Here is a 17,250-nt window from a genome sequence, read left to right as displayed (position 1 = left end):
AATCAGACAGTTATTTTTATATGGACGATACATTAGAGATAATATAAGACAAGGTCTTTCAGCATGACAATGATCCCAAACACACCGCCCGGGCAACGAAGGAGTGGCTTCGTAAGAAGCATTTCAAGGTCCTGGAGTGGCCTAGCCAGTCTCCAGATCTCAACCCCATAGAAAATCTTTGGGGGGAGTTGAAAGTCCGTGTTGCCCAGCAACAGCCCCAAAACATCATTGCTCTAGAGGAGATCTGCATGGAGGAATGGGCCAAAATACCAGCAACAGTGAGTGAAAACCTTGTGAAGACTTACAGCAAACGTTTGACCTCTGTCATTGCCAACAAAGGGTATATAACAAAGTATTGAGATAAACTTTTGTTATTGACCAAATACTTATTTTCCACCATCATTTGCAAATAAATTCATTAAAAATCCTACAATGTGATTTTCTGTTTTTTTTTTCTCATTTTGTCTGTCATAGTTGAAGTGTACCTATGATGAAAATTACAGGCCTCTCTCATCTTTTTAAGTGGGAGAACTTGCACAATTGGTGGCTGACTAAATACATTTTTGCCCCACTGTATGTATGTATGTATGTATGTATGTATGTATGAATGTTTATGTATTCATATGTATATGTATGGGTATATACGTGTATGTATATGTATATGGATATATATATTTACCAAAAAAAGATATGGGGGATTGGAAACGATGCAGGCAATTACATCGATGGAAGCAACAATCTTTCTGCAATATTAAGCTGATCCACCTCTTAAAAAAAAAAGATTGAACTCTTTGGCCTGAATACCAAGCCTGGAGGAAACCTGGCACCATCCTTACAGTGATGCATGGTGGTTGGGGAGACTAGTTAGGATCGAGGGAAAGATGAGCAGAGCAAATTACAGAGATCCTTGATGAAAACCTGCTCCAGAGTGCTCAGGACCTCAGACTGGGGTGAAGGTTCACTTTCCAACAGGACAACAACCTTTCCAACAGGACACAGCTAAGACAACGTAGGAATGGCTTCGGGTCAAATCTCTGACTGTCCTTGAGTGGGCTAGCCAGAGCACGGACTTGAACCCAATCGAACATCTCTGGAGAGACCTGAAAATAGCTGTGCAGCGACACTCCCCATCCAGCCTGACAGAGCTTGAGAGGATCTGCAGAGAAGAATGGGAGAAACTCCCCAAATACAGGTGTGCCAAGTTTGTAGCGTCATACCCAAGAAGGCTCGATGCTGTTGTCATTGCCGAAGGTGCTTCATCAAAGTACTGAGTAAAGGGTCTTAATACTTATGTAAATGTGATATTTCTGATTTTTATTTGTAATAAATTAGCAAAATGTCTAAACCTGTTTTTGCTTTGTTATTATGGGGTATTGTGTGTATATTGATGAGGAACTTAAATAATGTAATACATTTTTGAATTAAGGATGTAAGGTAACAAAATTTGGAAAAAGTCAAGGGGTCTGAATACTTTCTGAAGGCACTGTACATCGACCTCGTCAAGAAGTTCGGATCTCTTGAAATAAGGGCTAAGGTTTTAGGGTGACAGTCACTGGACCCAGATTCGAGTTCCGGTCAGGGCTAACCCCTGAATTCGCTACAATACTGAGGCCCCCAGCCAATCAAAATTGATCCCTGTCTGTGGTGTTGATTGTCTGGCTGTTCCATTCATCTGTAACCTGGTCTCTCTAGGAGTCAGTGATGCTGCAGTTCTGTGGGAACAAGTTGGACAAGAAAGACTTCTTTGGGAAGTCTGATCCTTTTCTGGTGTTCTACCGCAGTAATGAGGACGGATCGTAAGTTGTCAATCGTTGATCCAGTTTTCCATTTTGTACAAAACATCTTACAAAATCTAATCAAAAATTGATTAATTTGCAACCATTAACGTTCGTAAAGTGTTATTCAAAATATGTTAGTTTTTTTACTCTAAGACGTACAAAACACACCCAGATACTGTACTATATTTGGTGTTTGCCCATACACAGTGGGAAAAAGGCCTGTAGACAATGAACAAATACTGTACACTCTCCAAATAGCAATAGTATATGGTTACATGTACGGTAAATAATAATGTCCATGTCCTATACATCCCAGCTGAGACAGACACAGAGTGTATAGGTGTTGAGGGATGAGTGGACGTGAAAGAACGGGTCGTTGAGACTGAGTTGAGCACACGCTGTATGAGATGTCCTTGTCCTATACATCCCAGCTGAGACAGACACAGAGTGTATAGGTGGTGAGGGATGAGTGGACGTGAAAGAGAGGATGAGAGGAGATAAAGAGAATGAAAGGAGAGGAAAAGAAAAAGAACGGGTCGTTGAGACTGAGTTGAGCACACGCTGTATGAGATGTCCTTGTCCTATACATCCCAGCTGAGACAGACACAGAGCGTATAGGTGGTGAGGGATGAGTGGACGTGAAAGAACGGGTCGTTGAGACTGAGTTGAGCACACGCTGTATGAGATGTCCTTGTCCTATACATCCCAGCTGAGACAGACACAGAGCGTATAGATGGTGAGGGATGAGTGGACGTGAAAGAACGGGTTGTTGAGACTGAGTTGAGCACACGCTGTATGAGATGTCCTTGTCCTATACATCCCAGCTGAGACAGACACAGAGCGTATAGGTGGTGAGGGATGAGTGGACGTGAAAGAACGGGTCGTTGAGACTGAGTTGAGCACACGCTGTATGAGATGTCCTTGTCCTATACATCCCAGCTGAGACAGACACAGAGCGTATAGGTGGTGAGGGATGAGTGGACGTGAAAGAACGGGTCGTTGAGACTGAGTTGAGCACACGCTGTATGAGATGTCCTTGTCCTATACATCCCAGCTGAGACAGACACAGAGCGTATAGGTGGTGAGGGATGAGTGGACGTGAAAGAACGGGTTGTTGAGACTGAGTTGAGCACACGCTGTATGAGATGTCCTTGTCCAGCAGATGTTTTTATGAAAGCAGGCTCCCTTTGTTTTGGGTTTAACGCATATGGCTTTTGTGCAGCTGGGTATTAACTGAAGCAGTTTAAATGGCCAGCTCCAGGGCACAACAGCAGTATGCTGCCTGCCCATCCTGAACACCTGGTCACACTGTGTGCTGTTCAAGAGCAGTTGTTGTTGTTGTTTTGTTTAGATTTTTAAAGACAAAAATATGACAAACTTAATACTAAATAAGAAAACAAATGTAAACAAACATAGCAAAGTTTGAGTTGGAAAACTGAGTCTCGAAAGGGTTCCAATACTGTAACGTGTGTGTGTGTGTGTGTGTGTGTGTGTGTGTGTTTCTAGGTTTACTATCTGCCATAAGACAGAGGTTGTAAAGAACACTCTGGACCCAGTGTGGCAGGCCTTCAAGATCCCTGTCAAGGCCCTGTGCAACGGCGATTATGATAGGTAACTGATACCAGAGACAGGTAACTGATACCAGAGATACAGGTAACTGATACCAGAGATACAGGTAACTGATACCAGAGATACAGGTAACTGATACCAGAGATGCAGGTAACTGATACCAGAGACAGGTAACTGATACCAGAGATACAGGTAACTGGTATCAGAGATACAGGTAACTGATACCAGAGATACAGGTAACTGATACCAGAGATACAGGTAACTGATACCAGAGATGCAGGTAACTGATACCAGAGATACAGGTAACTGATACCAGAGATACAGGTAACTGATACCAGAGATACAGGTAACTGATACCAGAGACAGGTAACTGATACCAGAGATACAGGTAACTGATACCAGAGATACAGGTAACTGATACCAGAGATACAGGTAACTGATACCAGAGATACAGGTAACTGATACCAGAGATACAGGTAACTGATACCAGAGATACAGGTAACTGATACCAGAGATACAGGTAACTGATACCAGAGATGAGGGTAACTGATACCAGAGATGAGGGTAACTGATACCAGAGATGCAGGTAACTGGTATCAGAGATACAGGTAACTGATACCAAAGATACAGGTAACTGATACCAGAGATACAGGTAACTGATACCAGAGATACAGGTAACTGATACCAGAGATGAGGGTAACTGATACCAGAGATACAGGTAACTGATACCAGAGATACAGGTAACTGATACCAGAGATGCAGGTAACTGATACCAGAGATGCAGGTAACTGATACCAGAGATACAGGTAACTGATACCAGAGATACAGGTAACTGATACCAGAGATACAGGTAACTGATACCAGAGATACAGGTAACTGATACCAGAGATACAGGTAACTGATACCAGAGATACAGGTAACTGATACCAGAGATACAGGTAACTGATACCAGAGATAAAGGTAACTGATACCAGAGATACAGGTAACTGATACCAGAGATGAGGGTAACTGATACCAGAGATGAGGGTAACTGATACCAGAGATGCAGGTAACTGGTATCAGAGATACAGGTAACTGATACCAGAGATACAGGTAACTGGTATCAGAGATACAGGTAACTGATACCAGAGATACAGGTAACTGATACCAGAGATACAGGTAACTGATACCAGAGATACAGGTAACTGATACCAGAGGTACAGGTAACTGATACCAGAGATACAGGTAACTGATACCAGAGGTACAGGTAACTGATACCAGAGATACAGGTAACTGGTATCAGAGATACAGGTAACTGATACCAGAGATACAGGTAACTGATACCAGAGATACAGGTAACTGATACCAGAGATGAGGGTAACTGATACCAGAGATACAGGTAACTGGTATCAGAGATATAGGTAACTGATACCAGAGATGCAGGTAACTGATACCAGAGATACAGGTAACTGATACCAGAGATGAGGGTAACTGATACCAGAGATGAGGGTAACTGATACCAGAGATACAGGTAACTGGTATCAGAGATATAGGTAACTGATACCAGAGATGCAGGTAACTGATACCAGAGATACAGGTAACTGATACCAGAGATGCAGGTAACTGATACCAGAGATGCAGGTACTGTAAATGACAGATGCATAGATTCAGTACTTTGAAATAAAACGGAGAATGGCCTCTCCTCAACATTAAAATGCTCCAGTTATAAAATATTTATATAAATCAAATGTATTACTATAATAAATGCAATCCACTCTATAGGAATGACCAGAGCTAGCTAGGCCTCTTGGGTGTGATGTCTGCCTATATCACTAAGCAACAGAAACAAACCCCAACCCACAAATAACTAGGTATCAGTATTCCTCTGTACTTGGTAGTTGACCACAGACCATTTCTAGAACCACTTTAGGATTCAGGTACAAAGCAGTGGCTGCTGCTACAATCTTTATTTTTTTGCGACCCGTGACTCCTGCAATCTTTAGCATATTGAATCCCAATAGCAGACATAACTTCCTGAGAGCAGTCCTCTTAGAGCCAGACCATCTTCTTACACAGATGAGCGCTTCTCATTTAAACAGAGATTCTCAATCAGCACACTAATTGTTTTTTTCTAATGGAATTTCTCTCTGTCTCTCTCTGTCTCTCTGTCTCTCTGTCTCTCTCTCTCTCTCTCTCTCTGTCTCTCTCGCTCTCTCTCTCTCTCTCTCTCTCTCTCTGTCTGTCTCTCAGGAGCATAAAGGTGGAGGTGTATGATTGGGACAGAGATGGAGGGTAGGTACTGTCTCAGACACATAATATACACACATATACACACACACACACACACACACACACACACACACACACACACACACACACACACTTACATGCAGGCAGGTACACACACGCCACTTTTTTATCACATGATAATTTGTGAGACAACACACTATATAGGCATCCACAAAAATACAGACATTGATGAACTGGCATTGAATTAAATAGACAAAATATATTGTATCTCTATGAGAAACAATAACTCTCCACTGTGATGGATGAGGAGGTTGGGAGGATGAGGAGGTTGGGAGGATGAGGAGGTTGGGAGGATGAGGAGGTTGGGAGGAGGTTGGGAGGATGAGGAGGTTGGGAGGATGAGGAGGTTGGGAGGATGAGGAGGTTGGGAGGATGAGGAGGTTGGGAGGATGAGGAGGTTGGGAGGATGAGGAGGTTGGGAGGATGAGGAGGTTGGGAGGATGAGGAGGTTGGGAGGGTGAGAAGGTGGGGAGGATGAGAAGGTTGGGGAGGAGGTTGGGAGGATGAGGAGGTTGGGAGGATGAGGAGGTTGGGAGGATGAGGAGGTTGGGAGGATGAGGAGGTTGGGAGGATGAGGAGGTTGGGAGGATGAGGAGGTTGGGAGGATGAGAAGGTTGGGAGGATAAGGAGGTTGGGAGGATGAGGAAGGTTGGGAGGATGAGGAGGTTGGGAGGATGTGGAGGTTGGGAGGATGTGGAGGTTGGGAGGATGAGGAGGTTGGGAGGAGGTTGGGAGATGAGGAGGTTGGAGGGAGGAGGTTGAGGAGGGAGGAGGTTGGGAGGATGAGGAGGTTGGGAGGATGAGGAGGTTGGGAGGATGAGATGGGAGGTTGGGAGGATGAGGAGGTTGGGAGGATGAGGAGGTGAGGAGGTTGGGAGGATGAGGAGGTTGGGAGGATGGGAGGGGAGGTTGGGGGAGGATGAGGAGGTTGGGAGGGTGAGAAGGTTGGAAGGGTGAGGAGGTTGGGAGGATGAGGAGGTTGGGAGGATGATGAGAAGGTTGGGGTTGGGAGGATGAGAGGTTGGGAGGATGAGGAGGTTGGGAGGATGAGGAGGTTGGGGGAGAGAGGTTGGGAGGAGGTTGGGAGGATGAGGAGGTTGGGAGGTTGAAGGTTGGGATGAGGAGGTTGGGAGGATGAGGAGGTTGGGAGGGAGGTTGGGAGGATGAGGAGGTTGGGAGGATGAGGAGGTTGGGAGGATGAGGAGGTTGGGAGGATGAGGAGGTTGGGAGGATGAGGAGGTTGGGAGGGTGAGAAGGTTGGGAGGTGAGGAGGTTGGGAGGATGAGGAGGTTGGGAGGGAGGAGGTTGGGAGGATGGAGGTTGGGAGGATGAGGAGGTTGGGAGGATGAGGAGGTTGGGAGGATGAGGAGGTTGGGAGGATGAGGAGGTTGGGAGGATGGGGGGAGGTTTGGGAGGGTGAGGAGGTTGGGAGGATGAGGAGGTTGGGAGGATGAGGAGGTTGGGAGGATGAGGAGGTTGGGAGGATGAGGAGGTTGGAGGAGGGATGAGGAGGTTGGGGGAGGATGATGGAGGTTGGGAGGGAGGATGAGGAGGTTGAGGAGGATGAGGAGGTTGGGAGGATGAGAGGAGGTTGGGAGGATGAGGAGGTTGGGAGGAGGTTGGGAGGATGAGGAGGTTGGGAGGATGAGGATGGGAGGAGGAGGTTTGGAGGTTGGGAGGATGAGGGAGGTTGGGAGGTTGGGATGAGGAGGTTGGGAGGATGAGGAGGTTGGGAGGATGAGGAGGTTGGGAGGATGAGGAGGTTGGGAGGATGAGGAGGTTGGGAGGATGAGGAGGTTGGGAGGATGAGGAGGTTGGGAGGATGTGGAGGTTGGGAGGATGAGGAGGTTGGGAGGATGAGGAGGTTGGGAGGATGAGGAGGTTGGGAGGATGAGGAGGTTGGGAGGATGAGGTCACAGCTGGTAGGTACCAAACCTGTTCAGGGGTGTCTGACACTGAGTACTGTTACATGCAATAATAGGATTATTGTGGATAGTCAGATGAATATAATAGTTAGTTTAAAACTTTTGCCTGCTTTACAAGAAGAACAGTGTTGCCACATGCGCAGATCAAATACAACGCTTGAACGCCCATTTAGCTGTTTACATGTAATTCCAAAGATTGCTCAGAAAACCAGGTGTTTTAATCGCCGCATCCTTACTTCGATTATGACCTTACGCCGATTAAGATAAGCAGAGTAAGGTGTCTACATGACTAATGCCGTACTCAGCCTACTGCCAGAATCCGTTTAATATTGATTTATTAGTGTGTATGTAACTGTACTCAGTGTGTGTGTTTGCTCACCCAGGCATGACTTCATTGGGGAGTTCAGCACCAGATACAGGGAGATGTCAAGAGGCCAGTCACAGTTCCACACCTATGAGGTAAAAAACACACACACAAACACACAAACACGCACACAACCTTGCCTCAGCTGTTTACCCAAACAATGAACCTTCCAGGGCATTGCACTAATTGTCTAAGCAATAACCTTTGCTCTCCCGCATCCATCTGCTTTCATGGCCTAGTCAGCCTATTAGATTGAGGAACAGAATTCAGTTAGACAGGCTTTATTTTCAACTTACGATCAACGAGACAAATTGAACCAAACCCTGTTCTCCTTCTCTGCAGGTGGTAAATCAGAAGAAGAGAGACAAGAAGAAGAAGAGATACCTCAACTCAGGAACAGTGAGTTAATACCCTCTTCTACTCTAGCAATCCCTTAATGGGATTCTATCAATGTGATTCTGCACTTACTTATCTGTGCCTGTTCATAGCCCAAAGGAGTCACTGTTGAAAGACTAGTCTAGTCCTGCACTCTGTGTGCTGTTGCCAACTTTTCTATGGTTGTTGTGCCATGTTGAAATAGGTGTACTCTATTGTGTACTCTATGTATTGTTTAAATAGCTGTACTCTATGGTGTACTCTATTGTGTACTCTATGTATTGTTGAAATAGCTGTACTCTATGGTGTACTCTATTGTGTACTATATGTATTGTTGAAATAGGTGTACTCTATGGTGTGTACTCTATGGTGTACTCTATGTACTCTATGTATTGAAATAGCTGTACTCTATGGTGTACTCTATGGTGTACTCTATGTATTGTTGAAATAGGTGTACTCTATGGTGTACTCTATTGTGTACTCTATGTACTGTTGAAATAGGTGTGCTCTATGGTGTACTCTATGTATTGTTGAAATAGGTGTACTCTATGGTGTACTCTATTGTGTACTCTATGTACTGTTGAAATAGGTGTGGTAATACTGTAGTTCCACTGAAATCCCAATGTGTTTTAAAGGGATAGTTCACTTTTATAAAGTTTTAGGCTTATTATAAAGTCGGAAATAAGCTAAAACTTCAAAAAGTATCCCTTTAACCTCCGAACATGTTGCCAGGTAACCCTGCTGTCCTGCCTGGTGGACATGGAGCTCACCTTCCTGGACTACATCAAAGGGGGGTACGTTACAAAGTTTTGTTTTTAATTAAAGTCTCATTTGAATAGGGACACATTGAATTAAAGTTGTATTTGATTAGGGACACATTGAATTAAAGTCTCATTTGAATAGGGACGAATTGAAGTTGAATTTGAATAGGGACACATTGAATGAAAGTTGAATTTGAATAGGGACACATTGAATTAAAGTCTAATTTGAATAGGGACACATTGAATTAAAGTTGAATTTGATTAGGGACACATTGCATTAAAGTCTCATTTGAATAGGGACGCATTAAATAAAAGTTGAATTTGAATAGGGACACATTGAATTAAAGTTAAATTTGAATAGGGACACATTGAATTGAAGTTGAATTTGAATAGGGACACATTGAATTGAAGTTGAATTTGAATAGGGACACATTGAATGAAAGTTGAATTTGAATAGGGACACATTGAAAACACAACAGTCAGATGCATTGCACCATCACTCTTTAGCCTACACCTAATTTCCATTGCTTGTCCCTAGATCTGTGTTAAAACGTTTAGTACTAGCTTTCCATGTTGTATTGTTCATTTTGACTGTGTACCCCATGCAACCTGCACATTTTTATTTCCAAGCAGCTACTGTAAAGTACATAATGTATTACTGCAATAGGTTATACTAATTTAACTGAAACAATTTCCATGGTAACCTCTTTATCTAGCGCTAAGCTCACTTACATCCCTAGTGGTAATTGAAGGTAGGAACAAACTCCTAGTTAAGTGGATTACTAATCAGCTCGTAGGCCTATGTTCATTTTGCAGGTGACAGCAGTTACTGATAACTCATAACCCCTTGTCAATTAATTGAGTTAGTCGGATCGCTTTGACTCGTGATGTAATTGAATGTAGTATGACTGACGCTTCAATACCTTTACTGTTTGGTTTTGTCTTGCAGGACTCAGATTAATTTCACGGTGGCAATTGATTTCACAGCATCAAATGGTGAGTGTGTCCAAATCTGTTTTTAGTTCTTGTCAGCCCTTGAGAACCCTGTGCCTGTGTGGCAGTAAGGTAATGTCCATGTGTTTTGAATGTTGGTGTCAGAAAAGCCAAGACAAAGGGTAAGAAGGAACAATTTGTACCATCAGCATTACAGCTACAAGGCTTTTTTTCAAGACAATTCTCAATGGTAGAAAGCTGCTTAATAGTTTGCAATGTATGAACAGCATCCCCTCTTTCCAACTACACAATAGTGTGGACCTCAGTTCTACTGTGTTGGGTTTGTGTCCAGGCAACCCGTCTCAGCCCACCTCCCTCCACTACATGAGTCCGTACCAGTTGAATGCCTACGCCATGGCTCTCAGGGCCGTGGGGGAGATCATCCAGGACTATGACAGTGACAAGATGTTCCCTGCTCTGGGCTTCGGAGCCAAGCTGCCCCCGGACGGACGCGTCTCGCACGAGTTCGCTCTGGTGAGGAGACAGGAGACACCTCCATCCATCCTTACATCCTTCTTACCTGCCACTCTCTCATCAGTCCTGGTTCTGGACCAGTGGAGGCTGGTGGAGAGAGAACTGACAAATTACCCCTTAGGCTCTGGTCATATGTAGTTCACTAGTAGTTCCTGTTCTAACCCTTCCTATCCAGATGTAGTGCCTATGCCGCCCTAGGGGCTGGCAGTCATTCCAGCTGCTCAGTTGGGGAACACTCTCCCCAGAGGGGCCCAGCCTGAGACCACGACAGGCCCCATATGCATTCATCTAGGCATTAAGGATTTACTGAGTTAGTCTTTTAAGAATGGACTGCATGGAGAGAGGGACAGAGGGAGAGAGGGACAGAGGGACAGAGGGAGAGAGGGAGAGAGGGAGATTTCTATGTTGTCTCGCTCATGTTCCTGATGTTTGTTCTGTGTGTTCCTGTATAGAACGGGAACCCTCAGAACCCATACTGCAGTGGGATTGAGGGAGTGATGGAGGCTTACTACCAGAGCCTCAAGTCTGTCCGCCTCTACGGACCCACACACTTCTCCCCTGTTATCAACCACGTGGCCAGGTACTGTAGGTCATACACACACTCACACCAGAACTAACCACCATGTACAAAGAGCATTCCCAGTGCGATTCCATTGAACTCCTACTGTGGTCCTTCAGTGTGGTACAATAACCTGCTATGATCAATAGATAGCCCCAGTGTGTTCCACAGTGACCTGTGACTCCTCAGGGAAAGACCAGATTCAAATAAATGCTGTAATAGCTCAGCCGTCCCACTGAAATCAATACTAACTGTGGTGGCATGAACACACACGGACACACGCACACCTACGCACGGACAAACACCCACGCACGCAGGTATGCACACATGCACAAACACACATCTTGTCTTCTCAGTTTGAGAAAATCGTTTGTGCTTTGTGTGCAACCGCTGAGCACACCGTGGAGTTCAAAGGTCAACATAGGTCTGCCTGTCAGACGGTGATCAGAAAGGAACACTCTTTTCACACCCACTCACAGAACAGTAAGTAACCACACATGAAAGCAGCAGCTCAAGCTATGATTGGTGAAACTACCACGTCCGTTTATGATGTCACAACAAAGAAGTTACTGTTTTACTTGACTTTTTTTTCATCGGACATCATTGCATGCTCCTCTCCTCCATTTCATCAACACAACCGAAACAATAACAAGGGCGCTGGGGGGGGTCGAACAGTGGCGCTGTTTCTCCCTTTATTGGATTTCAGCTTTAAGTGTGCGTCCCAATTGGTCCCATAGGCTCTGGTCCAAATGAGTGCACTATATAGGGAATATGGTGCAGTTTAGGATGCACTCTTAATGTCACATCTCCTCACCATCACACAAATAGATGCGAGAACCCAGTTCAGATTAGATTACAACATCACACCGGTGTCTTTATATGAAGAAGACAAAAAATGTTATGAAAAAAGGGACACACACAAGACGAGGATAAAACATCCAGCTTCCAACGTAATCCCTTACTTATTGCAGCAATAAAATAAACTGCAAATGCAAGCAAGAGGTCAGAGGTCTTCTCCTCCTCTGCATCCAAAGTTATTCAATATTGTCCTTCAAAAGTATTCATTCAACGTTGCATGCAGATAGAATGGTTGGTGGTTGTTGAAAACAAATAAGGCTTTGTACGATCGACCAGTGGACAGACACTATGGGAGACATCGTGAATAATGTTAATTTTATCCAAGCAGAAGAGAATTGTACTCGGTGCCTCGCTGTCTCTCCGTAGTGTGCAGTGTCCCCATGCCATACATGCTCTACTTGATATTCACTATTGGGAAATCTTACCCAATCATCTATAAACACACACAAGATTGACTGTAACAAGCCATCTCCCCCATCCCTCTTCGCTCCTCAACTCCCATCTATTTCCCGGTGTGGTCAGACCGCCCACGTGGCCTAAGAATAGCCTTGCCGTTCATAGCTGATTTATTCTCAGTGATACCAAAACACACTGAGGGAAACCATTTTCACCCAAATAAGTGTCTCTAGTGTCCAACGAGATCATCATACTCACACGTGTGGCTGTATTTATTTGCCACCAGATGGTGTGTACCCCCCAGGGTTACAGTCCATGTATGGGCCAGATTTGGGTCTCAACCATCAGCCAAACCAATGACCAAACCATCACTAACATTGAGTGGCTGCTGCCAACATACTGACTCAAATCTCTAGCCACTTTAATATTTAAAAATAGGATGTAATGAATGTATCACTAGTCACTTTAAACAATGCCACTTTATATAATGTTTACATACCATACATTACTCATCTCATATGTATATACTGTACTCTATACCATCTACTGCATCCTGCCTATGCCGTTCGGCCAGCGCTCATCCATATATTTATATGTACATATTCTTCTTCATTCCTTTACACTTGTGTGTGTATAAGGTAGTTGTTGTGAAATTGTTAGATTACTTGTTAGATATTACTGCATGGAACTAGAAGCACAAGCATTTCGCTACACTCGCATTAACATCTGCTAACCATGTGTATGTGACCAATAAAATTTGATTTGATTTGACTAGAGGTCCATGCAAGAGAATAGACATATTAGTAAAAGAGTGGTCATAGGCTAACACAAAATATGCTTCATAGCAGGGGTTGGAACCTAAATTGTTTTCCAATCATTTTGTTCTGAACAGAACCAGTATTTTTTTGGTTCCTTTCAGTTTGCTTAATGTTGGACAAAAGCTAGCTAGCTAACGAGCTTGTGTGTGCAGAGCGGCACACAATTAAAAACACGCCTTCTTTTTTGTGGTTAATAAATCCAATGTGAGTAATGATAACTATAGTATCCTTAACTAGCATTGAAAAAACTTAATCCATTCTTTTGTAATAAAAAATCACTCTCTAATTTCTGAATCACGCTTGTGTCAGTAGGCTACAGTAGCCTATGCTTCAGAGGGGGAGGGACATGAGAAGGGGGAGGGGTAGATTGCCTACACACACACACACACACTGGCAAAGATTTCCAGCTGGCAGGCAGACACTGTAATATGTTTCTGAGTGACAGTGAGGGCTTTGCATAAGCGCTTTGTTGCATTTTTTGTGGGACTGAAACAAATGCTGGACTGTAAAATAACGTTATTACCCGGTTCTCATGCTTTTAAAATAATGCTTCTATTCTAGAACATTTATTCGGTTTTCAGTTCTGTTCCCTGAATCGGGTCCAACCCCTGCTTCATAGATACATTTAATTAATTGATTTATGACATTTGACATTGTAGTCATTTAGGGAACGCTCTTATCCAGAGAGACTTACAGTATTATTGATTACAGTATTATTGATTACAGTATTATTGATTACACGCTGCAACTCATATTGCTCTCCTCCCTGCTCTCCTCCCACCAACCTCTCTGTTTCTCCTCTCTCCCCTCCCCTCCCCTCTTCTCCTCTCTCTCGCTCTCCGCCCCCCCCCCCCCTCCAGGTATGCACAAACAGTGAAAGATGGCTCCCAGTACTTCATCCTCCTTATCATCTCGGACGGTGTCATCACCGACATGGCTCAGACCAAAGAGTCTATCGTAAATGTAAGACATCTCAAACTTACTATTAATTAAAGGCCCACTCTTACAACATTTTGTCAGCCATTTTTATACATGTAAAATGTATGCTATAGCCTACACATCTTCATGAGTTAGAGTGGTTACATTTATCCAGCCCCATCCCCCAGTTATATAGCAAACCAAGTGGCGGGTCTGGATTTACAGTGAGGGAAAAAAGTATTTGATCCCCTGCTGATTTTTCACGTTGGCCCACTGACAAAGAAATGGTCAGTCTATAATTTTAATGGTAGGTTTATTTGAACAGTGAGAGACAGAATAACAACAACAACATCCAGAAAAACGCATGTCAAAAATGTTATAAATTGATTTGCATTTTAATGAGGGAAATAAGTATTTGACTCCTCTGCAAAACATGACTTAGTACTTGGTGGCAAAACCCTTGTTGGCAATCACAGAGGTCAGACGTTTCTTGTAGTTGGCCACCAGATTTGCACACATCTCAGGAGGGATTTTGTCCCACTCCTTTTTGCAGATCTTCTCCAAGTCATTAAGGTTTCGAGGCTGAAGTTTGGCAACTCGAACCTTCAGCTCCCACCACAGATTTTCTATGGGATTGAGGTCTGGAGACAGGCTAGGCCACTCCAGGACCTTAATCTGCTTCTTCTTGAGCCACTCCTTTGTTGCCTTGGCCGTGTGTTTTGGGTCATTGTCATGCTGGAATACCCATCCACGGCCCATTTTCAATGCCCTGGCTGAGGGAAGGAGGATCTCACCCAAGATTTGACGGTACATGGCCCCATCCATCGTCCCTTTGATGCGAGGAAGTTGTCCTGTCCCCTTAGCAGAAAAACAGCCCCAAAGCATAATGTTTCCACCTCCATGTTTGACGGTGGGGATGGTGATCTTGGGGTCATAGGCAGCATTCCTCCTCCTCCAAACACGGCGAGTTGAGTTGATACCAAAGAGCTCCATTTTGGTCTCATCTGACCACAACACTTTCACCCAGTTGTCCTCTGAATCATTTAGATGTTCATTGGCAAACTTCAGACGGGCATGTATATGTGCTTTCTTGAGCAGGGGGACCTTGTGGGCGCTGCAGGATTTCAGTCCTTCACGGCGTAGTGTTTTACCAATTGTTTTCTTGGTGACTATGGTCCCAGCTGCCTTGAGATCATTGACAAGATCCTCCCGTGTAGTTCTGGGCTGATTCCTCACCGTTCTCATGATCATTGCAACTCCACGAGGTGAGATCTTGCATGGAGTCCCAGGCCGAGGGAGATTGACAGTTATTTTGTGTTTCTTCCATTTGCGAATAATCGCACCAACTGTTGTCACCTTCTCACCAAGCTGCTTGGCGATGGTCTTGTAGCCCATTCCAGCCTTGTGTAGGTCTACAATCTTGTCCCTGACATCCTAGGAGAGCTCTTTTGTCTTGGCCATGGTGGAGAGTTTGGAATCTGATTGATTGATTGCTTCTGTGGACAGGTGTCTTCTATACAGGTAACAAACAGAGATTAAGGAGCACTCCCTTTAAGAGTGTGCTCCTAATCTCAGCTCGTTACCCCTATAAAAGACACCTGGGAGCCAGAAATCTTTCTGATTGAGAGGGGGTCAAATACTTATTTCCCTCATTAAAATGCAAATCAATTTATAACATTTTTTGTTGTTGTTGTCATTCTGTCTCTCACTGTTCAAATAAACCTACCATTAAAATGATAGACTGACCATTTCTTTGTCAGTTGGCAAACGTACAAAATCAACAGGGGATCAAATACTTTTTTCCCTCACTGTAGTTGCTTTTCAAATGAAGAAGAAGACCTTCGACATTCAACTCCACCACCACTTACGGTACCACTTACTCAGTCATTCTTGGTGGGTGGACCAATGTTGACAGTGTTTAATGTCTGTCTGTCTATGTTGAAGTAATGCTGTTTGGAATGCCCTGACTCAAAAATTGTGTTACATAGAAATAGAAATCGCTGCTTTTCGTTAAACAATTTTCCCTACGTACTGTAATGTGATTGTGGGGTACGATATGAGAACTATGAGTTTCAAGCAACCCCAGAAATAGATGTTCCTCATATTTCTGCCAATTTAATGTTCACCTAAAGGGCAATACAAAGTTATGAAACATAGTGATGTGTTAATCTATCATTCTTTCTCACAAACCTTTTGGCAAATGGCTATCCACTCAAAATTGCAATGCAATAGGTGTCCGCTATGGGAAGAGATGGAAATAAGGTTAATTTATAAGCTGTCAGACTGGCCGGGGTTTAAACACAAGTTGTACATGCATGAAATGACAGAGGTGACAATCCTACAAAGGCTTGGCAAAATGTGGGAGCCAAACCACATAAAGGAGCAGAATTGGAAAACATTGACCACTTTGTGACAGGCAGTTTCTTCCATTTTTCTCTGAGAAGGAGAACTTGTACAGTATTTACAGTATTGTCAATAATTGGGGGTGTTTCTCCTGTGGCGTTTTAGATAACGATGGTTATTGACGTTGGCGTTGAAAGGAACTTGTTTTCTCAAGCTCTCTTTTTTTGTTGACACCTCTCTTTCTCTTTATTTGTTTCTCTCTCTCCTCCAAAGGCGGCTACTCTGCCCATGTCAATTATAATTGTCGGGGTTGGACCGGCGGAATTTAATGGTACAAAAGGAATAATGGAATGTGTGTGTGTGCACCCTTGTGTGTGTGTGTGCACCCTTGTGTGTGTGTGTGCACCCTTGTGTGTGTGTGCACCCGTTTGTGTGCACCTGTGTGTGTATGTGCACGCATTTGTGTTTCTAATCTCTTCCCTGCGTTAAATCCATTATTTGCCCCTCACCCGGTTCTCCCTCTCTCCTGCTTCTCACCTTTCCTTTTTCCATCCTTCTTTCTTACCCCTCCCTCTCCCTATCACGCCCCTCGCCCGGTTCTCCCTCTCTCCTGATTCTCACCTTTCCTTTTTCTATCCTTCTTTCTTACCCCTCCCTCTCCCTATCACGCCCCTCACCCGGTTCTCCCTCTCTCCTGCTTCTCACCTTTCCTTTTTCCATCCTTCTTCTTACCCCTCCCTCTCCCTATCACGCCCCTCACCCGGTTCTCCCTCTCTTCTGCTTCTCACCTTTCCTTTTTCTATCCTTCTTTCTTACCCCTCCCTCTCCCT

General features: G+C 44.2%; 1 protein-coding gene across 1 annotated transcript in view; it reads left to right on the top strand.

The window, feature by feature from the left end:
- The window catches only part of LOC115134687 (copine-8-like), a 106,121-nt gene that overhangs the window by 85,023 nt on the left and 3,848 nt on the right, over window positions 1-17,250 (top strand). Inside the window, exons 8-18 of the mRNA XM_065022358.1 lie at window positions 1,693-1,796; window positions 3,285-3,389; window positions 5,577-5,618; window positions 7,945-8,020; window positions 8,268-8,324; window positions 9,033-9,094; window positions 10,011-10,057; window positions 10,347-10,528; window positions 10,981-11,108; window positions 14,020-14,122; window positions 16,694-16,751. Coding sequence (XP_064878430.1) covers window positions 1,693-1,796; window positions 3,285-3,389; window positions 5,577-5,618; window positions 7,945-8,020; window positions 8,268-8,324; window positions 9,033-9,094; window positions 10,011-10,057; window positions 10,347-10,528; window positions 10,981-11,108; window positions 14,020-14,122; window positions 16,694-16,751 — 964 coding nt within the window. The remainder of the gene's footprint in view (window positions 1-1,692; window positions 1,797-3,284; window positions 3,390-5,576; window positions 5,619-7,944; window positions 8,021-8,267; window positions 8,325-9,032; window positions 9,095-10,010; window positions 10,058-10,346; window positions 10,529-10,980; window positions 11,109-14,019; window positions 14,123-16,693; window positions 16,752-17,250) is intronic.

The sequence above is a fragment of the Oncorhynchus nerka genome, linkage group LG9a (assembly GCF_034236695.1).
Source record: "Oncorhynchus nerka isolate Pitt River linkage group LG9a, Oner_Uvic_2.0, whole genome shotgun sequence".
Taxonomy (NCBI): Eukaryota; Metazoa; Chordata; class Actinopteri; order Salmoniformes; family Salmonidae; genus Oncorhynchus; species Oncorhynchus nerka.
Note: the sequence above shows the minus strand (reverse complement) of the source record. Positions and strands in the feature narration are given on the sequence as shown.